Source organism: Sturnira hondurensis, unplaced genomic scaffold (genome assembly GCF_014824575.4).
Source record: "Sturnira hondurensis isolate 20B ecotype Veracruz unplaced genomic scaffold, ASM1482457v3 Scaffold0023817, whole genome shotgun sequence".
Taxonomy (NCBI): domain Eukaryota; kingdom Metazoa; phylum Chordata; class Mammalia; order Chiroptera; family Phyllostomidae; genus Sturnira; species Sturnira hondurensis.
The window spans coordinates 11,426,304-11,453,644 of NW_028096448.1; the positions used below are offsets into that span (position 1 = coordinate 11,426,304).

Genomic DNA, 27,341 nt, shown 5'->3' on the forward strand with positions numbered 1-27,341 from the left:
TGTGATAAAATGGGGCCTCGGGTATTTAGATATAAATACCCATGCCTATCACATTCTTCCCCAGTTTTCTGTTTCTAGGGCAAGACATTGCTCCTCTCTGCCCGTTTTCTCATTTGTAAAAGGAGGAGGTTGAATGAGGTGATTTGGGAGCTCCCCCTGCCATGTGCATTTCTAGACTAACCTGCTGAAACAGGACACAGACCTATTGCAGGGGCTCTGCTCCGGAGACGCATCCTGTTGGGTCCTAGAGGCCAGCGTGCAGCCATCTCCATGTTATCTAGGGCCTATGCCTTCTTTTTTTTTTTAATGTATTTTTCTTTTTTTTAAAGATTTTATTTATTTACTTTTAGAAGGGAAGGGAAGGAGAAAAGGAGAGAAATATCAATGTATGGTTGCTTCTCATGTGTCCCCTGCTGGGAACTGGCCCCTGCTGGGAACTGGCCTGCAACCCAGGCATGTGCCCTGACTGGGAATTGAACCGCAATCCTCTGCTTTGCAGGCCCAATCCACTCAGTGCTCAATCCACTGAGCTAAACCAGCCAGGGCGCCTATGCCTTTTTAAAAATATATATATTTTATTGATTATGCCATTACGGTTGTCCTATCCCCCCTTCACACCCCTCCCCCACCATTCCCCCCCCCCCCGCCCCGGTCTTTAGTTTATGTCCACGTGTCTCAAGCTCTTTAGATTCTATATTTCCTCTACTATTCTTGCCCTCCTCCGTCTATTTTCTACCCACCACCTATGCTACTTATTCTCTATACCATTTTCCCCTCTCTCCTCCTCCCACTCCCCTGTTGTTAACCCTCCACGTGATCTTCATTTCTATGGTTCTGCTCCTGATCTAGCTGTCCTCTTAGTTTGCTTTTACCTTAGGTGTGGTTGCTAATAACTGTGAGTTTGCTGTCCTTTCACTGTTCATATTTTTCATCTTCTTTTTCTTAGATAAATCCTTTTAACATTTCATATAATAAGGGCTTGGTGATGATGAACTCCTTGAATGTGACCTTATCTGAGAAGAACTTTGCATCTGTCCTTTCATTCTAAATGAAAGCTTTGCTGGATAGAGCAATCTTGGATATAGGTCTTTGGATTTCATGACTTGGAATACTTCTTTCCAGCCCCTTCTTGCCTGTAAGGTGTCTTTTGAGAAATCAGCTGACAGTCTGACAGGAACTCCTTTGTAGGTGACTGTCCCCTTATCTCTTGCTGCTTCTAGAATGCTCTCCATTTTAATCTTGGCTAATGTAATTATGATGTGCTTTGGTGTGTTCCTTCTTGGGTCCAACTTCTTTGGGACTCTCTGAGCTTCCTGGATTTCCTGGAAGTCTGTTTCCTTTGCCAGACTGGGGAAGTTCTCCTTTATTATTTGTTCAAATAAGTTTTCCACTCATGGCTCTTCCTCCTTCCCTTCTTCCTCCTTCCCTTCTGGTACCCCTCTAATTCAGATGCTGGAACATTTAAAGATGTCCTGGAGGTTCCTAAGCCTCTCCTCATTTTTTTGAATTCTTGTTTCTTCATTCTTTTCTGTTTGGTCATTTCTTCCTTCCTTCTGGTCCACTCCTTTGATGAGAGTCCCATTCTTCTTTCCATCACTATTGGTTTCCTGTGCATTTCCCTTCATTTCGATTAGTTTAGCCTTCATATGTTCCTCTAATTTGTGACTAAAATCAACCAGTTCTGTGAGCATCCTGATCACCCATATTTCGAACTGTGCATCTGAAAGATTGGCTATTTCTTGGTCGCTTAGGATTATAGGCTCTGGGGCTTTGAGCTGTTCTTGAGCCATAATGTTTTGGTCTGTTCACACCTGTTATGTATGAGTGGCGGAGCCTTAGGTGTTCACCAGGGCAGAGCAACCCAGTTGCTGGGTTGTGATGCTGTATGTGGGGGCGGGGTCAGAGAGGGAAAAAATGGCACTTTGCTCTGCTCTCTCTCAGATTTCTGTCCCCTCTGCAGCTTCCCACAAGCAAATTGAGCCCTTCTGGTACAGGTTCCTGGGTGTGTGGGCTTGTGTACCCTCCAGGACCCTATGGGTCTCTCCAACGAACTCTCTGTGAGCCTGGGAGCCTCTCCTGGCACCCCAACCCTGAAAGTCTTTCCAGTTGGTGCTTTCAGGCTCTAATTCCTGTTGCTGGGGCCCTAGCCTGCAGGGTCTGTCTCACTGTTCACTCCTTTGCCTGGTTTATCTGTGCGCGAATCTGTGACCGCAGCCAACCAGCCGCCCTGTGCCCTCACTGGGTCTGCCCGTTGCCACCCCACGCCTGAGATCCGCCAACCGCCGCCGCCTACGCTCCTGAGTCGGTACCGAACGGTCTTTCCTGCCCCACCCCGCTCTGCCACTGATTCCGCCCCTCTTATTGGTCTGGCTGAATGGTTTGTTGTTGTCGGACTTCCATACAGTTCAATTTTCTGCGTTTTTGTTACTAAAACTTCGTTGTCTTTAAACTTAGTTGTGCGAGGAGGCACAGTGTTTCCACCTATGCCTCCATCTTGGCCAGAAGTTTCGGCCTATGCCTTCTATGGATCACGTGGTGTAAGTTTATTTTTCCTCTAATCACTTATCCTCTGGGCAAGTATTTTCTATTAGAGTTGAACAGAAGTGAAATAAAATCTTTTTTTTCCTTGACAACACTAAAAAGAGGTTTTATAAGAAGAAAGTTGTAGGCTACTAGCTAATAAAGAAGCTGGTATTCAAAATTTTACATCCGTGAATGAGGTCGACAACTTTTAAACAAGTATAATGGAGCCAAAGTACTCTGTTGGTTTTTTTGTATACATAGTCCTCTTATTACTGGCTTCTAATTGCTGAAAAAGTTCAATGTGTCTGAATGCCAAACAAACAACAGAGATAATTGGTTCTCCTCTTCCAAGAATCATTTTCAACACTACTGAATTGGATTCGATTTAACAGTGAGAAAGAATAAGTCTAAGTGACTTTTCTTCCCCTCTGATGCAAAAGCTAGTCTCCAATAAAAGCAAGGAAACATAATCAAACAGAATGCAAGAGAATGTAATGTTCAAGAAGTCAAGATTTACAGAAACTCTGGGGTGATTCACGGTATTACTCATACAGTTTCAAATGATTCCTATCACCTCAGACTGTGTAGCTTCTAAGAGCTGGCTCACTAGGATGTGTGCAGAGGGGCTCGGGCCCACCGCCCCATTTGCCCACTCAGGCCAAACTAACAATTTGATTTCATGTGGGGAGTCTGTTTCACAGATGCCCCTGCCCGCCTCGTCTTTGTGAGCAGGAAGAAAACCACATCAAAAGAGGATCTTGAGGGCAGAGGATTGTTGGGGCAGTGACACTACTGTGTATGATAATATAACGGTGGCCACATGTCATTATACATTTATCCGAACCCACCAATGTACACCACCAAGGGTGGGACCCTGAGGTAATCTATGAACTTTGGGTGAGGGATGTGTCAGTGCGTATCTATCAGCTGCAACAAAGGTACTCCTCTGATGGGAAGGTTGGTAATGGGGGAGGCTACGCATGGGAGGGCAGGGGTACATGGGAAATCTCTGTGCCTTCCTTTCAATTTTGCTGTGGACCTAAAAATGAAGTTCGTTTTAAAAAATGTATTTCTTTAAGTCCCCCTTCAACTTAACAAAATATAAATTTGCTTGTAGTATTTCTAACAGACGGCATCCTCTCATAACAAGGCTTTTTATGGTCTGCTTTTCCATCTATCTCATAGTTCCTGCCACCCAAGAAATCCATCTGCCTGGAAGAGTATTTACACGGACGTCTGAGACATGGTCAGGAGTCCCAGAGGGAGGCCTAAGCAAGCCCCTAGGCACGTGGTGGGACAAGAATCAGGTGTCACAGACTGACTTCCAGGTAAGCTTCCCTCCCACAGCACCTTGATCTACAGGAGCTAACCAATCATTGAGGCAACCCTCCTACAGGACCAACCAATGTCAGGGGAGCAGCAAGAAGATGAAACCATAAGAAAGCACAGGTATGATGCTGCGGGACCCATCTGCCATGGCTACCAGCCTACTACTGGTACACTTAGGCCAGGAGGTGGCCAAAAAAATAATAAAACTGGGCCATGTTCCTCCTATTATGACTCTACAGTTACAGAAGAGTTGAACTTTACTACAGGAGCGCCATGCTAATAAAAACTCAATAATATTGCTTTTCCTTCAAAATTATCTCCTTTAATTTTCCTCTATCTCCAATTCTTTCTATCTGGAGAGATTATGGCTTTTACTTCTTTACCATCAAAATGTTTTCCTCATATAGATCCTGCAATGCCTATTAAGTTTAATGGGTATTTTTAATCATATTTTATTGATTAGGTTATTACAGTTGTCCTGATTCTCCCCCCTTTGCCCTCGCTCCAAGCAGCACTCCCCACTCCCTCAGTCAATCCCCCCACCATTGTTCATGTCCATGGGTCATGCTATAAGTTCTTTGGCGACTCCATTTCCTATACTGTACTTTACATTCCCATGGCTAGTCTACAACTACCTATTTGTATGGGACTTTATTGTTTTTTTTTGTTTGTTTGTTTTACCTATTTGTCCTTCTTAATCCCCTCACCTCTTCACCCATTCCCCTTCACCCCCTCCCATCTAGCAACCATCAAAAACGCTTTCTGTATCCATGATTCTATCTCTCTTTTTCTTGTTTGCTTAGTTTCTCCCCCCCCCCCAAAGATTTATTTATTTATTTATCTTTGGAGGGGACGGGAAGGAGAGAGGGAGAGAAACATCAATGTATGGTTGCCTTTCATGCGTCCCCTGCTGAGAACTAGCCTACAACCCAGGCACGTGCCCTGACTAGGAATCAAACCATGATCCTTTGGTTCACAGGCCTGCACTGAATCCACTGAGCTACACCAGCCAGGGCTTAGTTTGCTTTTAGATTCAACTGTTGATAGATTTGTGTATTTTGTCATTTTATTGTTCACAGTTTTGATCTTCTTTTTCTTAAGTCCCTTTAACATGCATATAATAATGGTTTGGTGGTGATGAAATCTTTTAGTTTTTTCATGTTTGGGAAGCTCTTCTTCTGCTTTTCAATTCAAAATGATAGCTTTGCTGGGTAGAGCAATCTTGGCTGCAGGTCCCTGCTTTTCCTGACTTTGAATACTTCTTGCTAATCCCTTCTAGCCCGCAAAGTGTCTTTTGAGAAGTCAGCTGAAAGACTTATGGGAACTTCCTTGTAGGTAACTAACTGCTTTTCTCTTGCTGCTGGTTAAGATTCTCTCTTTGTCTTTAACCTTTGGCATTTTAATTATGATGTGTCTTGGAGTGGGCCTCTTTGCATCCATCTTATTTGGGATTCTCTGTGCTTCCTGGACTTGCATGTCTATTTCCTTCACCAAATCAGGGAAGTGTTCTTTCATTATTTTTTTCAAATAGCTTTCCAATTTCTTATTTTCTCTTTTCCTGCTGGTACCCCTATGATGTGAATGTTGGATCAGTTGAAGTTGTTGCAGAGGCTGGTTATATTATCCTCTTTTATTTGGGATTCTCTTTTCTTGTTGTTGTACTGATTGGTTGTTTTTTGCTTCCTTATGTTCCAAATCATTGATGTGATTCCCAGCTTCATCCATTCTACTGTTGTTTCCCTGTAAATTGTCCTTTACTTTAATTAGTGTACCCTTTGTTTCTGATGGGGTCTTTTGAATGCTGCTGAGGTCCTCACCAAGTTCCTTGATCATCCTTAAAACCAGAGTTTTGAGCTCTGCACCCAATAGGTTGCTTATCTCCATCTCAGTTAGTTCTTTTTCTGAAGTTTCGACCTGTTCTTTCATTTGGGCCATGTTTCTTTGTCTCTTAATTTTGGCAGCTTCCCTATGTTTGTTTCTATGTATTAGGTAGAGAGGCTTTGACTCCCTGTCTTGGTAGTGTGGCCTAATGCAGTAGGTGTCCTGTAGGGTTCAGTGGCACAGGCTCCACCATCCCTGGTGCTGGGTACTCGAGGTGTGCCCTTCATGTGGGCTGAGTGTATCACCTCTCGTAGTTGAGCCTTGATTGCTGCGGGCAGGCCTATAGGAGGAATTTACCAAGACCAGTCAGCTGTAAGGACTGGCTGTGACCACTGACTACTAACCTCCTCCCTCTGTGGAGGATCGGCTGTGCAGGGGCAGGGTGGTGGTGCTCTGAAGTGCTCTGTAGCTGTCCACTGGGTGTGCTGGCCCTGGGGTTTCCTGGGTGGTACAGGCCAAGGTCAGCCCCCACCTGTGTTTTACCCAAGGCCATCCAGCCTGAGCTATAAAGCAATCTGAGATGGCTGCCGGTTGTGCTGGACTTGGAGATTCCCAGGCAAAGCCGAGCTGTGAATCTAGGCTGGCTGGTGCTAGTGCTGGGCCGGGAACTCACTGAGGCCAGCTGTTACACGTTTGATAGGCTTTAGGAAAATGTGAAGCATGAGCCAAGACCTACCCTTCATACAGAAAAGTAGCTTGGGTGGGCCTGTAAATTGGGGTGGGCAGAGTCTCTGGGGATCTACAAGGTAGGTCAAACAGTGTTATCCTGGTTGATGGAGTCTCAGATATAGAACCAGCTTGCTGGCTCTGTGGGGCGGAGAGTTTAGAAAAGGGACTATGGCCTCTGCTCACCTTGATGCCAGACACTTCAGTTTCTCCCTATATACCACTGGTGCCTTTAAAGCTGCTACCCCGGTGCTGGAGCACACTGGGAGGTCCACACTGTGGGGTGCTACTTTCCCACAGCACCCAGGTCCAGGGTGTGCTGTGCAGTCAGCAATTCAAGAACTGAATGTCAAACGCTCCCCTACTGCAAAGCCACCCAAATGTCCACAATGCACTAATCCACCTCTGTGCTGAGGCCAGCTGGACCCTAAGGCTGGGTGCTGAGGTTTGTGGTTTGTGAATAAGCCTTGTTGTCCAGTGTGTCATCTTACTGGCTTTGCTGCCCTCTACTCACCATCACTGGCGCACTGCACAGGGAAGTTAGGAATGATCAAGTGAGGGAAAATGCAAAGATTAGGGAAGGTTTCTAGAAAGTCCAGGCTTTACTGTCTGTCCAGGTGTCACTCCCCTCATGGTAATGAAGCTGAGGTAGAGCCGCTTCACCACGGAGGGTGCAGAGTCAACTCCAGAGGCCACAGCCCTATCCTCCCTGACTGCGCGACACAAAAGGGTTCATAAGGAGGCTTCCATTTTCCTCTCGGTATCACATCATCATCATTCCAAAGATGAAATACAGCACCTCGCATTTCGATCCGCTCTGAGGAACCATGTCCAAATACATCAATACCTGGAAGGAATGTGAGAACAGAATGCGTATCTTCCAGAGTCACGTGATTTGAACAAAGGAGGAACTTATCTGAGGGAAGATAATGTTTTCTACTTAAGAGAGAACATGGAAAATGCTAACTACATACTAAACAGGTAGAATTTAAGGAAACTTCTATAGTTTGTGGGGGGGCGGCAGGAAGGGAGGGAGGAAAGGAAGGATCTACAGAATATCACAGGGACTGTGGGTATGCACACCTACAGGTGACATTAATTACACCTGGGGGTGGCATGGCAATCCCTGGAGGGAAAGAGACAAAGTGTGACCAAACCAATACAAACCATGGTGTCAGTCAAATGACTTTGTTTTGTACAGTGAGTCCCTTCACTGTTCCAGGTACAACATCAAGTACTAGAGATGGACTCAGAAACTGGATCTCAGCCAGTGGTCCCCACCCTTTAGGAACTGACCATCCACCACTTCTAACCACAGGCTTCAGGTCAGCGAGAGGAGCTGATGCAGCTATTTCCAGTAGCATTACGTTCCGTGACCTAGTGTCTCCACGTTCCACAATAAATCTTTTGTCCCAGTCTGCTGAAAGCTTACTCCTCCCCGCATTGTCTCCGTCTTAGGAAATGCTGCTGTTTTCGGTCCAGCTGCTTAAGCTTAAAATGTAGTTCAATTAACAAACAACAGAAGGAATGGCTGAGTTTCAAAGTGCAAGTGGGTGCTAAAACTACCAAGTGCAAGCTGATGGGGAGTGGAACACAGACACGCTTCACAGACACTGCGGTTTTCTACAAAGACAAGGTTAAGGCCTCCACCAGCAACAGGACTACGATGATGGTTAGCAACTCTCAGCAAAAAATTACTTTTAATCAAGGCACATACATTATTTTAGATACAATGCTATCGCACACTCCTAGACTACAGTCTACTGTAAACACAACTTTAATACGCACCGGGAAAGCAAAAACATCTATGTGACCCGCACTGTCGAGGTTCTCACCAGACCTCAATTCCTCTGAGGTATGTGTGTTTTCACACAACCTTGAAGTATCGCCCCATAACATGCTCATTAATTACGAAGAGAAAAATAGTGGGTTAACCTGGTGAACGCAATCTTTACCCACGCAATCAAATTAACGTTACCAATGTTGGGACGAAATAACATCATGGGCCCCTGAGGAAGACACCATTTCACTCCCGTGGGATTCTTACTGAAAATGCACACATAACCACAATGCAATTGTAAGAAATGAAACACACCCAGTTGAGGGACACTTTGCAAAGTAACTGACCAAGACTCGGCAAAGTGCCAAGGCTGTGAAAGACTCGGGAAGATGGAAGGAACGTCACAGACTACAGGAGAGCAAGGGGACATGACAAGTGAACCACTGCGAACTGTGACGCAGGTGCTATGCTAAGTACAAGGGAGGCAAAAAGCCAGCTCCCCGGGGAGAGCTGGCGGAGCAGGCAGCATGGAGGTGGCACCTGCCCTGGCTCTCAGCCGAGTACCTGGCAGGCACACTTCCAGTATTTACAGTGCCCCAGCAAGGCGGGCAGCAAAGGCATAGAAGTGAGGGGCAGCACATCCAAGGGACGACAGAACACACGTCATTTAGGAGAGCTAGAGAGGAGAGCGGAGCAACGCGCACGCGGGGAGGCGGGAGGGCGGCCTCCTGCAGGACCTCACTGTGAGGGACGCACCGCTGCTCACACAGAGTTTCTTCTTAATCTTTTTATTCTGAAATAACTTTAGACTTACACAAAAGTTTTAAGGAATTATACAGTTCCTGTATACACTTATCTAGCTTCTACCAATATTAATACCTTAAAGAATCTTAAACAGTATGGTTATCAAAACGAAGAGATATGATTGGTGCAATACTATTAAATAAACTATGGACTTTATTCAAATTTCATCGGTTTGCCCCATGATTTCCTTTCTCTGCTCTGGGATCCAACATTGAGTTCCCAACTGCTGTCAGCTGTGCGTCTCTGAGATGTGACAGTCCCTCGCTCTTTCCTCATCTTTCAAGACCTTGACACTTTGGTGGGTACTGGTCAATTATTTTGTCCCTCGGCTTGGGTTTGTTTAATGTCTTACGATTAGACTGGGCTGATGCATTTGGGCAGAAACATACACGTCACACCAGGGAGACTGTGATGTCAATGTGTGTTATTACTGGCAATGTTCAGCTTGGCCATGTGGCCATGGTGATGACCGTGGGGTTTCTCCGAGCCAAAGTCAGACTTGCCCGGTCCCCTCTGTCACAGATAAACAACATATGGGGAGAGATCATCTGAGAATATACAAATACCCTTTCTTTCTTCACACTCTGCTAGCTAGTTCTAGTGCCCACTAGTGGATCTCACCTGCAACGACCATGTGCTCTGGTGTTCAAAGAGTAGTTCTCTCATTCCCGCTATATTTATTCATCAAAATTCTTCCATAAAGAAGAGCTATCTCTTCAACCCCATGTATTTCTTTATTCGTCCTCCATTTATTCATCCCTAAACACGTGAATGTTTATTTTACTCTATGGATTATAATGCAATATTACACTGATACTCATTTTCTCACTCAAATTATTTTAAGTTTGGCCACTGAAAGTTCAGACTGGCTCCTATGTCCTTTCAAAAAGCCTCAATCTTCTTTAAAGCATCTCCTTACTTTCTGGCATAAACACTCCAGGCTCATGGTCTATTTTCCCTATCCCAGTGCCTAAGTCAACCACATCTTCAAAGGCAGAGTTTTAAACACAATCTAATTGCATTCCGGGAACATCATTCCGGCAGCAGCAGTGCGGAACTGAGCATGGAGGCAGACAGACCAGAGGGAGAGCCTGCCGTCATTCTGAACCAACAAAAGTTGGGACGCGAGCAGTGGCAATGGCGAAGAGCACACACAGATTCCAGAGAGCTGAGAGGCTGAATGGCAGGTCTCAGCACCAACGAGATGCTGAGGAGTGAAGGAGGAGGTGGCATCCCTGAGGACTCCATGTTTCCTCTGGGGATTCTGGTAGCACATTGCATCCTGCACAGTAAATGGACAACCCCTGGCGGGCAGAGGGCACTGGGCCTGCCCGGGGTCAGGTGGCCATGCAGCAGGATATGTAGGCCAGGGGCTCAAGAGACAGAACGAGGCAGAGGCAGCTTTGGGGTGTATGAGATTGTCATGGAGCGAATAGAGGGGAGGACAGCATTTTGTGCCACATCGAGGACAGGGACAGACAGGGAGGAGCGCCAGAAAAGCAGGCTGTAGGAGGAACGGGTCAAAGGGTGTCGGAGAAGCCGGCAGAAAGTGAATGTCAAGACAATGACCAAGAGTGTCAAATACAGCACACAAGTCCAGTAAGATAAAACACTTAAACGCTTTCAGTTGGTTTGGTGATTATATTTAGCAAACTTTTAAAGAACAGTTTTAATGGAGTGGTAAGTTAGGAATCTAACTGCAGAGTGAAGGGATGAACAGAAAGTGAGACTGTGGACAAGATAAACATGCTTCTTTCAAGAATTTTGCTCGCAAAGGAAAGAAAATCACAGAAGACACAGAGTTTGTTTGCTTTTAACAGGTGCGTTCCTTCAACATTTGCACATTTCCTATATGCTGGGCACTGGAGAAGACTTAAGCATACTTTTATGCTACAGGAAAAGGAGCCAGAAGAGAAAGGGGGAAATGCAGGAAAAGAACGAGGATGTATGATAGAACAACATCCTAGGAGAAAAAGGAGAAACGGGGGAGGGAGCGCTGGAGAGGGAGGGCCAGGAAGGACTGGCCTTGACTGCCCGCCCCTTCCTGCTCCGCAGAAGGCCGGCATGCGGATCCGCACGTGACATTTCAATGACATCGAAGCTGATCTTCAGAGTTAAAGTCTTCTATCCCATTTCTTTAAATCTAACACTCCGGATCAGGGGTGGACAAACTACAACCCACAGCCTGTGTTTGTATGACCTTTGAGCTAAAAACGGTTTTTATATTTGTAAAAGGTTAAAACAAAAACAAAGAACATCTGATGTAGACCACGTGCAGCCTGGAAAGCCTAAAATATGCCTGAACCTTTACCGAACAAGTCTGACAGATCCCACTCTAAATGTTTTTACAACAGCAAACACACATTTTAAAATCCAGTCTAACAGATGTGCAAAATAATAACAACAACTTTGGGAAGTCACTTGCAAAAGTGACAAGGCAATGGTGACAGACCTGAGAAAAAACATCAGCTACACATCGCCAATTCCAGATTTTCTACTCAGGTATGGTTTTCCAGATACCATTTATCTTTTTATAGCCTTTACATGACAAAGCATCTTCCCAGACAATAATCAGTTCCATATAACAATAACAAATCTGTTCCTAGCTCCAGAAACAGATATACCTGGGACACGCCTTCCAAAGTCAGTTATTGGCACCCACAAAAACACAAAGAAAAGAAAGCTCCAAAGTTTTTTTCTAATTTGTTTCAGAAGAAAAGAGAACTGGAAATTAAAATGTCAAATCAGGGAATGATGAAGCAAATTATATGGAACAGCAATATGATGTAATAACAAATAGCCACTAAAAATGATTATGGGCATTATATTGAGACATGAGAGGGCTATGAAATGGCTTCAAGTGAAAAAATGAGCCATAAATAATGTGACTATAGATCACAACTGTAATGATACATTGAGTACCCTGTTCAGAACCAAAAATTAATTTAGGGTGACATAAATAATTAAGCTCTCCTGTGATTTTCCATAAATTTTTTGTGTAAAAAAAAAGAGATTCTTAAAATTTAAATCCAGTTCTTGTCATTTTTAAAATAAAGCAGTCAATAAAGTTTATGTCTTAAAAGACAAGGTCTGAAAATGAATGTTAAAAATTTTTAAAGAAGTTCAAAGACAGAACCATGATGCAGCAACTTGTGAAGCAAAAAATTCTTCTGCAATGAAACAAGCCCGGTTCCTCGTTCTGGTCACACCCTGACCTTTTGGAAACACACACATGAAAGAAAGATGTGCCTCAACCTGTCACACAGTTCCAGATTTTCTACTCAAGTATGACTTTTCAGATGCTATTCAAACGAGGCTCCTTCCATAGCCTTGAGACCCCATGCAAATGGGCATCTCGGGAGTAGGTGCGGGGACTCTTACAAGGCTTCTCTCTCTACTTACAAACTGCCCTGTACAAACAGCAGTAAATACTACAGAAGTCCCATACTTCAGAAGTAGGTCCACTCACTTTCCATTCTCTCCTTCCCAATGTAGAGTTAGAAGAAAGGTTTAGGCTTTTTTTGAAGGCAGAGAAAGTGGACCTCCTGAATAAATTCACAAAGTGAGCACTTCATATGAAATTATTGTTGCCTTTAAATTCATCCTTTCAAAGTAGCTCAGAGCAAAGTATTAAGTGAAGGTTAGGAAACTTATCTCTTTTTTCTTTTTAAAGGAAAGTAGTAGGGAAAATAAAACCCCAAGATGAAAAAACAACAAAAAGACCGCTGGAACACACCCCCTTTCAGTTCCCTTTAATAAACGGGAGCAGCACTGCCTCAGCTGCACTTCAGCATCTCTAAACCTAATCCTAAAACCACCTTTTTGCTTCTGGCACCTCCTTAATTTATAATCTACTGTTATAAACTCCAAACAACCTGAAGCTGAAAGATGCCTTTCAAAGTGTTGTCAAGGGAACGAATGCTCCCCAACAAATTCTTTAGTCGTGCTGTAACAAAAGCTCTCTCACTGGAGCTACCACTTCTGAATAAAGAATTTGGTTCTTCTTCTCCCAGAGCTCTTGGCACCAGAACTGGACTCTGTTGGAGCAGACCATGCCATCTAAAACAGTCCAAAAGTGAAAATTCTCTGGTAGGTGTAACTGTTGTTAGGTGGTTTATTTTATCCCTCTTCCCCAGCCCTCAATACATAGTCAGCTACAGAGTAAAATGTTGTAGCAAAAAGACCGATCCTATTTGGAAGTGGTACGTATACAGTGTCCGGAATCCTGACCTGGGACTTCTTCATCAGTACTTGCAGTCTGCAGTCAACTCAACTCTCACGTACAGCATTTCCACCGATGGAGTCACTGCCTCTAGCCCTAGACATAAAAGATAAGGCTTCCAAAACCCTCAGTCCTCTGCCTGCTCCATTTCTCCGCCCTGAATAGAAGACTGACCCTCAGTGCAACACTGAGGACACAGTGAAGGCACACAACACAGAAAGGAGCCCGTGGGAGGGGGTGGTTGCTTTGCAGATTGGAAAACCGTGACAAAGGAAGGGATATTGGAATAAGGCCCCTACAGATGAATATGAACTGATTTGCCAGAAAAGAGCAGGAGGTGGAGAAAAGGAGAGAGAAGAAACACGTGTAAACACATACACACACATACACTCACGGATACGTGAAGTACTGTGCAGAATTTTCAAGAACTAGAAGAATATGATTAAGCTGTTTATACAGCAATTGTCACCTCAAATTTAACACATCAAAGACAGATTATCTTCTCCACTTTCCTTAAGCAGCCAGGGTCAAAACCTGTTATCTCTTCCTTCTATTTCACATTCCAGTAGCAGCCCGTTGCTCTCTCCCCTGATCCCTGACACCAGGACTTTGCCTTGCTGGGCTAATCTGAGTCTGTCAGCAACTCCAGTCCTGTCCCCCCCAGTCCTGAGAGCAAAGAGCCTAAATCACCTTCTTCAGGTACAGCTCCATGCATAGTCCTAGTGCTACTGCTTACTAATTGAATTAAAAAACTAAATTAACCTGGCACTTTAGAACAGCGATTTTCAACCTTTTTTGTTTCATGGCACACATAAACTACTAAAATTCTGCAGCACACAAAAAATATCTTTATTTGCCAATCTGACAAAAAATAGGTATAATTTTGATCCAGTCACATTGGATGGTTTATTGTTGTGTTGGCTGTTGTCATTTTTTATTTAACAGTCTAAGGGGAAAAGGGTCAGTGCCCCTGACTAGTCAGCTATTGCATGCTTTAACAATTCTCACAGCACACGGGTTGAAAATTGCTGCTAGAATACTGTCCTTAGATGCCCATCCATACACACTTCCCACCATTCCAACCCAAGCCGCTAATCCAGTCCGGCCCAGTGTACCCACTGCCCTGAGCACACACACACCTCATGTTCCCGCACTTACACCTGTGTCCACCTGACTGACCCTCCTTGCCCCTCTCTTTCCTACACCCCTACCCTGTACTCCTCCTCTCCAAGGCCTTGCTCAAATTCTGTTTCCTCCATGAAAGCTTATGCAACCACCGAAGCAGTTCTTCCTGCTCAGAACGCCCATAGCCCGAAGTATCTATTCAATGAAAATAGCTTTTGTTCCATTCTTCGTTTTTGTCACGATGAAGCTCTCAACTTCGGAACAGGTTCTGCACTTGGTGAAGTCTTTTACACTGTCCCTATTTTAAAGCTCCCAGTGAGTGACGATAAGCGTTGTTTACTGGTGATAATGAGGAAGTGGCCTCCTGGGTCTTCCCTTTTCACACTGACAAGGGCTATGCTAACAACACTGCATTTCCAGCCACTTCACTCCAACTCCACTGACAGGCCCACAGCCAAGGCATCCTTACGTCTTGTCCAAACAACTGCAGGACCCTCCTAATAAGACGACTTCTTCTTCTTGAAACTCGGCAATGTCTATCCATAACCCCTAAAATAAAATTTAAACTCTCACCCGGACTACACTAAGTGGGAAGGTTTTTCTGGGCCCCTTTGCCACACCCCCCCACCAGCTCCCAATACACACCCGCAACTCGGAACCCTTACAGTGCAAGTTGCAATCTCACTGGCGAGCAGTGTGAGTGAGTGCCCAGCTGAACTCAGACTCAAGACCCTGCCACCTCTCTACTCCTGTCTGGGGACTCTCTACCCACTGCTCACCCTCCCGGCAGGCTGCCCTGTGCCCCCTCCGCCCCTGCCCTCCTCAGTTCTGCTCCTCCCCCTTCGGCTCTCTGCGGAAACAGCACTTCCTATGAGTGGTGCCCCTTCGCCCAGTCTACAGCAGCAAGCCCACTGTCCCTCACACCTCTGTAATCAGATTCTCCACGGTCTGCCTCCACTGCAAGGTTCCCTGCATGCCGGGTCCCCGCCTGCCCAGTGCGTGGCCGTGCCACACCTACCCACTCAAGGCAAGTGTAGGGAATGAACGGTCATACTAAGGAACCTAAATCAAAAAATCTAAGTTCTCTACTTTAAAAAGTTGTTCCTGTACATGTGACTAGTCAGGGTTACTAATACAGGAGTGAATGATCAGGTAAACCATATAAATGTTCTCTTAGGGTCAAGATGGTGGTGTAGGCAGACATGGCTAGTCTCTTAGCACAAACACATTAAAATTACAACTAAAATATAGAACAGCCATCACTCAGAACTGTCAGAAATCGAGTTGAGTGGAAGTCTGACAACTACAGAATTAAAGAAACCATGTCTGGTAGGAGGGGCGCAGACACAGAACTGGCTGGTCCCTCACCCACCTGGGGTGGATAAAAATTCAGGAGGGGTATCTCGGGAGCAAGGAGTCCCAGCCCCACACCAGGCCCCCCAGTCCCAGGGTTCCAGTGCCAGGAGATAAGTCCCTGCAACCTCTGGCTGCAAAAACCAACAGGGATTGAGTTGGTGGAAGAAACTGCTGGAGCCCCAAGCAATTCTTCTTAAAGAACCCACACATGGACTCACCTACTCAGACTCACTCTCTCTAAGCTCCAGAGCTGGGATGGCAGTTTGAAGGGCATCAAAACGAGTAGAGGCCACTGTCCATTTTCTAAACCCCACCCTCACAGAGCCAGCAAACTGGTGCCATCTCTGAGACTCCATCAATGGCACTTCCTGTGAGTGGTGCTCCCCTCACCCAGTCTCCAGCAGAGGCTAATACTGTTCGACCTGCCTTGGAGATGCCCAGAGACTCCACCACACCCAACTTACAGGCCCACCCAAGCTGCTTTTCCATATGAAGGGCTGGTCTTGGCTCACGCGTCACACCTTCCTAAAGCCTATCAAACATGCAACAACTGGCCTCAGTGTGTCCAGGCCTGGCACTAGCAGCAGCCAGCCTAGACTCACAGCTCAGCTTTGCCTGGGAACCTCCAAGTCCAGCACAAGTGGCAGCCATCTCAGATTGCTTTATAGCTCAGGCTGGATGGCCTTGGGTAAAACACAGGTGGGGGCTGACCTTGGCCTGTACCACCCAGGAAACCCCAGGGCCAGCACACCCAGTGGACAGCTACAGAGCACTTCAGAGCACCACCACTCTGCCCCTGCACAGCCGATCCTCCACAGAGGGAGGAGGTTAGTAGTCAGTGGTCACAGCCAGTCCTTACAGCTGACTAGCCTGGGTAAATTCCTCCCACTGGCCTGCTAATACCAATCAAGGCTCACATACCAGAGGACAGTGTACTCAGCCCACACAGAGGTTACACCTTGAGTACCCAGCTTGGGTGACAGGGGACGCTGTGCCACTGGACCCTATAGGACACCTACTGCATTAGGCCACACTACCAAGACAGGGAGTCAAAGCCACTCTACCTAATACATAGAAACAAACACAGGGAGGCTGCTAAAATTAAGAGACAAAGAAACATGGCCCAAATGAAAGAACAGGTCAAAACTCCAGAAAAATAACTAAATGAAATGGAAATAAGCAATCTACTGGGTGGAGAGCTCAAAACACTAGTTATAAGGATGGTGAACGAACTTAGTGAGGACATCAGCCACACAAACATCTTACAGCAGACTTTCAGAGTGTCTACTCCAAAATCAAAGCCAAACTACTCTTTCCCCATCCTTGAAATTCTGATACTACTATACAACACTAGGATATACAGTACTGAACAATTAAGCGAACATCAAATAATCCTAAAACGGTTAGTTCCATGTTTATTTCCTTTCCTACCCACACAGAGGTAGAAAATGTAAGCTGGGTGATTTGAGTCTCAGTTCTGACACTGTGGGTGGTTGAAGACTGAACACACACTCAAAAGGCCTCCAGTACATGAGTAAGAAAATGGAGGCTTGGAAGGCACACTGCTCCATAGAGTACTGAAATGTGGGCTTGTCTGTCTCTCATCACCCAGTCTCCCAGCACCTCACTGTTGCTGAGTACTCCCGTGTACCTGCTGAACAAATGAAAACCTACGATCAAGCCCCTCGTCAACACTAAATAAGGTACCTACTCCATCTGCGATGTACTACTACACGGCACACGTCAATAGTTTTAGACAATGCTAATGCATGAACTATAATTTATTGATGGTAAGCACAACCCCACGAGCAGTGATGACATTTCTAGAGACCGTGGTAACTGCTGTGACAGTGGGATGTTCTCATAAACCCCTTTCTCACCAATAGAAAAGAAGATGGCAAACACAGGAAGCAGAGCAACTAACTACCCCGTTCCTGCCGCACTGCAGGAGGTGATAAAAAAAATGAGAATTTCACTCTCTCCCTGCCAACAGATTATCAGTTCCAGGCAGGGGACAAAGTTGGTAGCTCTGCTCATACAAGGTAACATATTTAAGAAGCCACACAGGAAAATAAAAGAGCAGGCAAGCAAACAAATAAACCACACCCAAAGAGAAGTCTCCAACCTGCTAGATTAGTGTACACTTCCCAAGCTAGCTCTCGTGTAGAGGAAAGCTGAATGGTGGTGGAAACTCCTTCTCACCAACCCAACAGAGGCTATGCAAGAAGATGGTGGGTCTGACTGGCCTCCAATTCCACCCCGGAAGTAGCTGTGGGTGGTGGCCGGGGGAAAGAAAATAATGACCAAGGACCCCTCTTTTTAAGGAGTCTCACCGCTCCCACAACCCCCCCTTTCCTCAAACTTCAGGCTGCTCCCAGTGAAGGAATGCATACTACATGTTAGAAGAGAGGCATACCACCCTCATATCACAGCCTACATGTGGGGTTACCTCCAATTCAGGGGCCAATCGACATAAAACTACGTTTCACAATACTTCTACCCACCTTACCATGTTATCATAAAAATCACAAGCATCAAATAGTCTTTAAAATTGTTCCCCAAAAGATATGGAAATAAGAGTTGAGAGAATCAAAGTACCTATGAGCAAAAATATGCATTTAAGGTTCTACAGCCATTAGCACATTACCTCTAAAAAGGAAAACAGAGGCCCTTTAATTGTTCTATATTCCATTACTCAAGGGTCTATCCTTAAAAACCAGTCCTCCCATCTCCCATTTACGATATACTCTGCTTCTCGAAGCTTTGTTGCTTGAAGGCTAACTCTTTTATCTAACAAAATATATCACCGAGATCTTATTTTCCCTAAGTATTCTATTTTCGAATATCTCTAAATAGAGGGAAAAAATATAATTGATTCCCATAGCGAAACAGAAAGAGCAAACATTAGATCATCATTTCACACCCAAGTTGCTCGTTGGCGATAAATACTTCAGAGGACTTCCCTCTGCTTTTCTGGGCACAGGGAGGAATCAAGAGCTCCCGCTGAGCCCTGCAGGGAGCAGCTGGACACACACACCTTTGTGCTCCACAGAGCTGCTGCTGTCACCTTTACCTGAGCCTTTGATTTCCTTTCTTCTTTGGACTTATTGTGTCTGAGGAGGCAAAGAACCCATGGGAAGCACTCAAATTCAGGGGTGCAACCATGGCCTGCCACCTGTCATACCCCACACCCCTGCACCTCCACCCTTAACCTAGAATTCTAACTTACAAAGTACTCATTCCTTTTGCAGCTTCAGTACATCAAATGATAGCCTTGTATAAGGGAAATGACTCTGTATTTGTCCTAATTATGTTTTCTTTATGGATGATATATAGACCTTAAGCCTCGCTTTGATATTATGAGATGAACTGATTAACAGTTTAAACAATGGATAAGGTGGTTTTGTAATCTGGATGCTTAGTCTATGTTATGGAAAATTAAATCCTAAGAACCAGCATTTCTGTGTGGAAAGCACTTTGCTTGACTCTCTAAATGACGTCATAAAAATCTACTCTGAGCACGTTTAAGAGGACTTGCAGGGGAAAGCACAGATGAGGAAGGGATGGAGGTCCAAGGGTGTAGGCGGAAGACTGGGGACTTACCAGTTAGCACTCACGAGAGCTAGGTAGTATTTCTGTCACATTACTATTCCTCTAAGTAGTCCTCAGGAAAGTTCTACAGTACATCTGAACGTTCAATACTTCACTTTATGTTACAGTCACTAGTCTAACAGAATTTCATTGATTTGTTTCATCATTTGAAACTTTCAAAAAACCTCTCCAGAGTGGGAGCATTCCCGGCTGCTCACTGGCACTACTGCCTTGTGTAAATAAATAATTTTAGGCTGAAATGAGTGAACTGTTAAACTTAGAGCTCCAACTGACAAGCGCTCTGTTTCCTTAGAAGCCCAGAGAAAAGACTTCTTTGACTTTCTGAAACTGAACACACTTTAACATCACTTTTGAAAAACACATGTAAGAACAGGGTTAACTCAAACATAATTGCAAACCCTAAAAAAGGGAAGGAGGCTAGAGGGAGGATGAGCGACAAATCATTTTCAACCTTGAACTGTAAGCCCTTCAGGAAAAACCTCATCTTTTTTAAGCACTTGTTGAGGATGCCCTACAGTAGGAGGATAAAAAACAAACAAGGCCTAGGTCCATTAAAAGACATTTCAGGCCCAACTTATTTCCCCTCATTCTAAGAGTAGAACAAGAAACAGGACAGTCAATTTGATTTAAAGGATGCTCAGGATTCAGCAAGGGTCTCAGAATCTGGAGCTTCTACCCGAACCCTGAATACACAGAAATTTAACAGGTTATGATTACTATTCAAAATCCTTTTGACAATCGCCTTTCAGAACCACCAAAATGAGCCAAAGGGAAGAGGAGAGACACCCACTGTTATGCCCACAGGCCTTTTAGAGAACATGAATTTGTTCCTTTGGCCACATACATGGGAATCCACAAGAAAGGCAATATTGTAGATCTCAAAGGACTGGGCACTGTTCAAAAAGGAATGCCCCACAAATGTTACCAGGGCAAACCTGGAAGAGTCTACAATGCCACCCAGCATGTGGTGGGCATTATAAACACACAAGTTAGGGGCAAGATCCTTGCCGGAGAATTAGTGTACGCACTGAGCACACTAAGCACTCTAAGAGCCCAGACAGCTTCCTGAAACATGTGAAGGAAAACGATCAGAAAAAGAAGGAAACCCAAGAGAAAAGTACCTGGGTTCAACTGAAGCCCTGACTGCAGGGCTTCTGCGCCCATCTCTGCGCCCAGAGATGCACACCGTGTGCGAACCAATGGAAAGGAGCTGCTGCAACCCATTGCCTCCGAATTCATGGCATGATAAGTGTAAAAACATAAAAATAAAAATAGAAGACCTCTTACCATGAAAAAAAACCCTCACGACAATCATTCAGGAGTTGCTATCTATGCAAGGTGATTATAAACTCAAAGTACAAGTGGGAGAAAGGGAACTTGGGGACAAATAGCATGCTCTGCACAAAACAGAGAATACTAATGGACTTTGGTGCCCATAAACTACAGGCAAATTTCAGGTACCAAAAAAAAAAAGGATGATAATGTCTACGTTACTGTGAAACTTGGACTCCTACAGAGATCATATTAGACTCCTTAAGTAGTTTCATCAGCATCATCTATGAGTCAAACTTTATATTTAAATGGCAGAACAGGCCCATCAATAATTAGGCCTTGGAACACATCCAGATTAGCAGCATAAAATAAATGCTTGTTACAAAACAACTCTATGGGGCTGGGCTTACGCAGCAGGGCACCCAATCAGGGTGGCCTGCACGGCAGGGAGAGGAAACGCTCTAACGCCAGGGCATGACAAAACGTCATGAGACAATAAAGCTGTAGGAACGTAAGACCAGAAACAGACTACCTCTCCACAGCATATACAACACAACAAAACAAAAATGGCAGGGAGCCACACAACGCAGACTCACAGAGGGGCTTTGCTGTCCGTGTAGCTTTACAACCTCACTTTACACGCAAGGAAACGAAGTCCCAGAAAAGCTGTCCAGTCTGACGTAGGCTGGATTCTAGGCTCAGTGTCTCCTCTCCAACCTCATTAGAACAGCTTCCCCTAAAAAAACACGTGGGGAGGGTTGCAGCATTGCCATTCTTATTGTTGGCTGACACTTCAAAAGATCCAAAGATCTTGGGAATCTTTTTCTTTACTCTCCAGGACTAAGAGCTAAACAAAACTAACGTTCCAATAGATTCCCCAGAAAACTCAAAATTCTCGAAAGTAAATACAGGATCAGGACCCGTAGAGAACCACTATAACATTACTGCAGAATAACTGACTCGTTTTCAAATCCATTTCACATCCATTTCTCCCCAAGCGCCACAGCTCAGGAGAGAAAGGAGTCTGAAATCCAGATCAGATCGATGGGACTGTGCCAGACCAGAAGAGCCTTAGACATGAAGCAGAGCAAACTTTATCTTCAGTTTGCAATATTCACAAGAAAGGGGAATTTCCTGTAAGCCTCGGGGAACCTTTCCCAGAAGGTCTAAGGGTTGCTGAGATGAAAGATTCTGTGGGTCGTTACATCTATGAATTCAATTTCATCATTCTTAAAGGTCATCAGCCATGTTTAGAATGTTTTCCCCTTAAACTAAAGGGAAATGCCATTCAGGGATCAGAATGAGGAAAAGCTGGGAAGAGGGCATGCTGGGGAAGCAGCATCCAACTTAGGTGAATGATGGACTGTGGACGGTCCTGTCTGACTTTCTGTAGCATCTGCACCCTGAGGCTCCATGACATTCTATCCAACCTTTCTTCAGGATTGGTTCCTTCTGATGACCATACAGAAGCAATACACAACATTGTTCTCAAACCATACAACTTCAGAAGCTTATGATAGTTACTAAAACTATGCTCACTACTGACATTAAAAAAACTCAGATTTTTATAAAGCTTCAGAGACTATCAAAATTTTAAATAGCCAATCCATATTAATGACATCACAGACCTAAATGCTTAAATTTCAAAAGGGAAAGTAAGAAACATCAAATTTTAGAACACACAAGTTCGTTTCCTTTCAATATAAAAAACCCAATGTCATTAGTATCGAAAATGACTAAACGCTTTGTTTCTAAGTAGTAATACAGATTAGTCAAATTACTTTTAAGTGGCCTTGAGATTGATAATTTTAGAAGACCCCCCCCAAGAACATTCTACCACTTCAATAGCCAAATAAACATAAAACAATTAGTCAGTGAAATAAAACATGTAATGACTGATCCATGTTTATCTGTAAAACTTCAAAAATATCTGCCCTACTTACAGCAAAAGATGGTTGAAAATGAGACGGTAGGTGAAAGTACTTGATTAGCACTTAAAAATCATAACATATTGTATATAAGTCAGTAAGCAGCAGAGTTTACACAAAGAGCAGTTAAATATAAGTAATGCTGTAAGTGAGTACAGTAACTGAGTAGGAGACAAGGTGTCAATAACATAGCATCTGATTTTAGTTCAATCATTAAGTACCAGTAACCTCATCGTAAGATAATTCACTAAGGCATACTGAACCCCATTTTCTTACTTGGAAAGTAACAGATTGGACTAGAGATCTTAAGTTCTTTTTGGCTCTGCTACTTTGTTTAGTAATATTTCACACCTAAATTACTGCTATTCTATAAATAAGTAGCATTTCACATAATTAAACATTCTCATTGTGTGCCACCACAACACAGGTGGATACCACACCTTACCCAATTCAGCAGATATAGCAGTGAATGCTACGACCTCTTACAGACCTATGAGCAGACCTGTGGTACATTCAAAGCACTATTACATTCTCCTTCACAGGGTGGGTCAAAGATCAAATGAGATGAAGACATTTTATCCCTCATGTATCAGACTAGTGAGCCGAAGCTGAGATCGAGATGGTCATCTGCCAGCAATGCACAGCTGCAAGAGTAAAAGCTGGAAGGAGAAAGCAGGTCCCATGCTCTTCTCAATCAGGATGTAACTGAGCGTCTGAAATGGAAACATAACAGAGCCAACCTTCTAATATCCAATCAGCTGTGCTAGAAAAGCAGGCAGCCACTCATTTATGTTTGCTAGACCATTAGGCACTTACTTTCTGGCTGTCAGGGACACAGCAATGAACAAAAGAAAAACCTCTGGCCACACTGAGCTTACACTGTGGTTGGGAAACATCAAGATAAACAAGTTAAATATAGGGGATACTATAGTGGTCGGTGCTATAGAGGAAAATAAAACATGAAAAGATAGAGAGCAGGTGTTTGGGGATTTGCAATTTTCCTTTAAGCCCGCTGGACGCCACTTAAAGAACTACAACACTAATACATTTAGAATAGTCTTCCCTAGTATTTCTCCAAACAGGGGACACTTTGGACACCAGGAAGACTCAGGCCTACTGATTCCGGTTTGAGATTCATTGCTCAAACCTCCAAACCGCCAGCTCTGAGCTGTCATATTGGTGATCTAAACCCCCTACTAACAAAGATTCCCACCACCACAACCCCGCTCTTAAACCCACAGAGTGCAAATTGATTTACAAAAGAGAGCGCCAGAAGTTACAAGAGCATTTGAACTGCTTTTGAGTTAGGGCAGATGTATCCTAATGTTAAGGTCAAAATGTAGTTGGTACGCTGAGCTCTGCTAGGACTAAGCATTAAGAATGCAGTACACATCATTTTGCTTTTTCTGACCTGTCAATTCTAGTGACATTCTCTACCATCAGCCTATATTTAACCAGCTTACTAGGCAGTTTCTCCAGCTTTTAGAATTTTTTTCTTTTATTAAAAGAGCAACCCGGTTTGCAAGAAAGTTGCTGTAAGTTAATAGCCCCCTGCAAAATCTGATACACTTGGTTAAGCACTACCGCATCAACCTTTAACCAGGTGGGTTGAGATGACTAATCAGGTTAAGCTTTGATTCACTTAAGTTTTAAAATGTTCTCCGAATCACTAAACTCTTCTGGTCCTCCAGTTGTAACTGCATCCTGAGAATTACTGTAAGTCTTTTAAAATTCGGGACAACTTACTTTAACGTGTGTCTATAATGCACAGCCCTTCTTTTAAACGGAGTTCCCACAAGGGAGTGGAAAAGACACATTTGACAAGAACTTCGGCCTTAGGGTCGGATTGCCTATCCCAAGGAGAAGATATAATACAACAGAGTTTTCCCTCTGACTACACCGGGCGGGGGTTGTTTGTTTGGCCACTACCCGTCCGGACCCCGCCGACTGCGCGTCGATTAGGAGGCGAACAGCCCGCAAACTTCAGCGGAGGGGGCGGCTGTTCTCGGGCGCGGCCCCGCCCTGCTCGCTCCAGCGGGTCCCGAGCTAGCCCTAGACGGCCCTTGGGGGCCCCCGGGTCTCTGAGGCCTGGGCAAGCGCCAGGCTCTGGGAATCGGAGGAAAGAAGGCCTAGGGATTGCGGCCCGGGTCCGTGGTCAACTCCAGGAAGGTAAGGGTCCTGTGGGCGGGACTCGAGGGTGGGCGAAGCCACAGAAGCTGTCCTGGGAGCTCCGCAGGGACGTCGGCCAGGAGGGACCCCAGCGGTTGGGGGGTGGTAACAGGAACTCTGGTGCCACGCCCGGCCCGCCCCGCCCCCGGGCTCGGAGCGGCGCAGTGCCACCGGACCCCCTCCCCACCTGATGTACGGGCTGGCTGCTGCCAAGATGTTCTTCTGCACGGGAATCTCCTCCCCATCGAGGACCAGGTGCGCATCGCAGAAGCGGGACTCCTCGCGGAAAGAGCTGAGTGCTCGAAGCAACCGCGCGGCGTGCTGCGGGTCGGACACCGCGCTACCCTCGGCCATCGCAGCGCCCGCTAGTCACCGGCCGGTCCCGCTCCCGACGCAGCCACGCCGGGCCCCTGGAGCCGTCCGCGTCCGACGCGCGGCCCCCTGCACAGCCGGCGCGCGCGCGCGCCCGTTCGGCCCAACTATCAGTGATCCCTGAACAAGCGGAGCCTCCGAAACGCGCCTGCGCCATCCGCGGCGGGAGAGACCGGTACCTTTAAGGAGCCGCGGCATTACGTCATTCCTCCGCGACGCCTCCCCGCCCGCCGTCGCCGGAAGCGGCAAGTCAGAAGCCTCGGTGGTCTGTCAGACCTTCCAGGCCCGCCCCTGCGCAGCCCGGGCTGTCCACAGCTAGAGTGATCGCTGCGGCGTGGGAGGTGTACGGGCCGCCGCGTGGATAAGTCGGTGGTCTCTGGAGCCCCGAGTCTCGGCTGTTCCACTCCCTTGCTGTGTGACCCTGGGTGCGGTGCCCATCCTCAATTTCTCCATCTGCAAAGTGAAGATGATGACTCCTCAGTGTTGTGGACTCACGTGAGATAACGCCTGTAAGCAAGGGCTCTGTAGGTACAGCTTTTCTTAAGTATGAGAGAAAAACCGCTTCCCAGGGTAAGGGCAGCGACGCGAGCAAACAGGCTCCGGAAAGAGCGTCGTTTTTTAGGTTGCGGTCTGGGAACGAGATGGAGCAGATGAGTTGGAGGAGTAAGTGACAGATCTCAAATTTGTCAGGGCCTCCTTGGCTGTGGTAAAGAGGTTGGTCTTAATTGCGGTAAGTGTTAGGTACCATGGAAGGGCTTTGAGTAGGGGTTTTTATAGAGATCACTCAGCCACTGCAAGGAGAAGCGGGTGGGGAGGGTGCTAAAGGCAGAATGATGCTTAAACATTGCAGTACTCGACGAAAGAGAATGTTGGTCTGGATGGAAGGGTGATGATGGAGGTGGACAATAGTAACTTTAAAAGAATAGACACAGTGGTGAGGGGTGGGGAGAGTCCAGGATATGTTCTGGGTTGAACGAACTGCATGGATGTTGGTACCTTTGAGAGAGAGAAATAGGAAACGCTGAAGGGTTGGAAGGTAGAGAGGCCAGACGTGCAGTTGTGACGGGAAGCAACTCTGGGTCAGCTTGGCCTGCAGGGCAAACCTATGCCATCTGAGGTTTCCCGGGAGGTTGTTAAGGGCACATGGGGATGTGGGATGTAGCCACCGTATTGAGTACAAATAGGTACTCAATAGGTGTCTAAAGAAATAGCAGTTTTATGAGGACCAGGGCCCGGGAGAAGGTGATCAGCATTCCAGATAAGGCAGCATGCGGTTTTCACTGGATCAGCTCACTCTTCCTTCAGCCAAAATCTCTGATAAGGTCTTGGATCTTTACCCTGAACCAGCCAAGGCTTTGGAGACGCTGGCGGGAGTCAGAGTATATAACTCTGGTAGAGTCACTGGCCGAATAGATGGGAAGGAGGATATTCCCAGTGGGAAGCCCAGACATTTCTAGTCCCTTTTTCAAAGGCAGCTCAGTATTTTTGGGAGAAATGATAAAAAAAAATGTTTAGGTTTGGCTTCAAACAAAAGGAAGGGATGGAGGGAAGTGAATGGAAAGACAGGTGAATCAAGAGTGGCTCTGAGAGACTAATTGTTAAAGCCAGGTTATGGGTACATGGAGATTTGTTGTACTAGTCTCCGTATTTTTGTATATGTTGTAAGATGTCATAAGAAGTTAAAAAACAAGCAGCTCAAGTATTTCTTCTCCATGCTCCAGGGAGCAGTACACACTCCTTTCTCCAAGTTGTTGCTGTATTTTGAACATTTCTCTGGGAGTAAACTTACTGTGATGAGTTTATTTATTCATGTCATCTGCTAGCTTGCATATTTTAGTGTGTCTCCATTCCCAAGTGCAAGCACAGTGCCTGGTGGATGAACAGAGGCATTAAAAATGTTGTGGGTGCTCTCCATCTTTGGAGCACACCTGTGCCTTTCACTTCCCCCTCTTCCCCTAGGTGCATTGTCTTCACCTTCCTATCTCCTAAGTTCCAAGGGCCCTTCTTTTACTTCCGGAACTTGTTTCCCGAGCCTACGCAGACTAGCTGGCTCACTTCTACTACCTCTGTACTTTCTAAATAAACTTGCTCTTGTAGTTTGAAAAATAAATTGTGACTATCAGGCACTTAATAAATGTTTTCAGCCTGGCTGGTGTGGCTCAGTGGATTGGGCACGGGCCTGCAAACCAAAAGGTTGCCCGTTCAATTCCCAGTCAGGACACATGCCTGGGTTGGGGGCCAGTTCCCCAACTGGAAGCATGTGAGAGACAACTGCTTCATTCTTGCATAGAGATGTTTCCCT

General features: G+C 45.5%; 1 protein-coding gene across 2 annotated transcripts in view; it reads right to left on the reverse strand.

The window, feature by feature from the left end:
* The window catches only part of GAN (gigaxonin), a 68,642-nt gene extending 43,433 nt beyond the window's left edge, over window positions 1-25,209 (reverse strand). The window contains exon 1 of one of the 2 annotated variants that reach the window (XM_037037992.1): window positions 24,855-25,209. In XM_037037992.1, coding sequence (XP_036893887.1) covers window positions 24,855-25,021 — 167 coding nt within the window. In that variant the 5' untranslated portion in view covers window positions 25,022-25,209. The remainder of the gene's footprint in view (window positions 1-24,854) is intronic. The other variant, XM_037037993.1, reaches the window with a different exon arrangement.
* Between the last annotated feature and the right edge of the window lie 2,132 nt (window positions 25,210-27,341).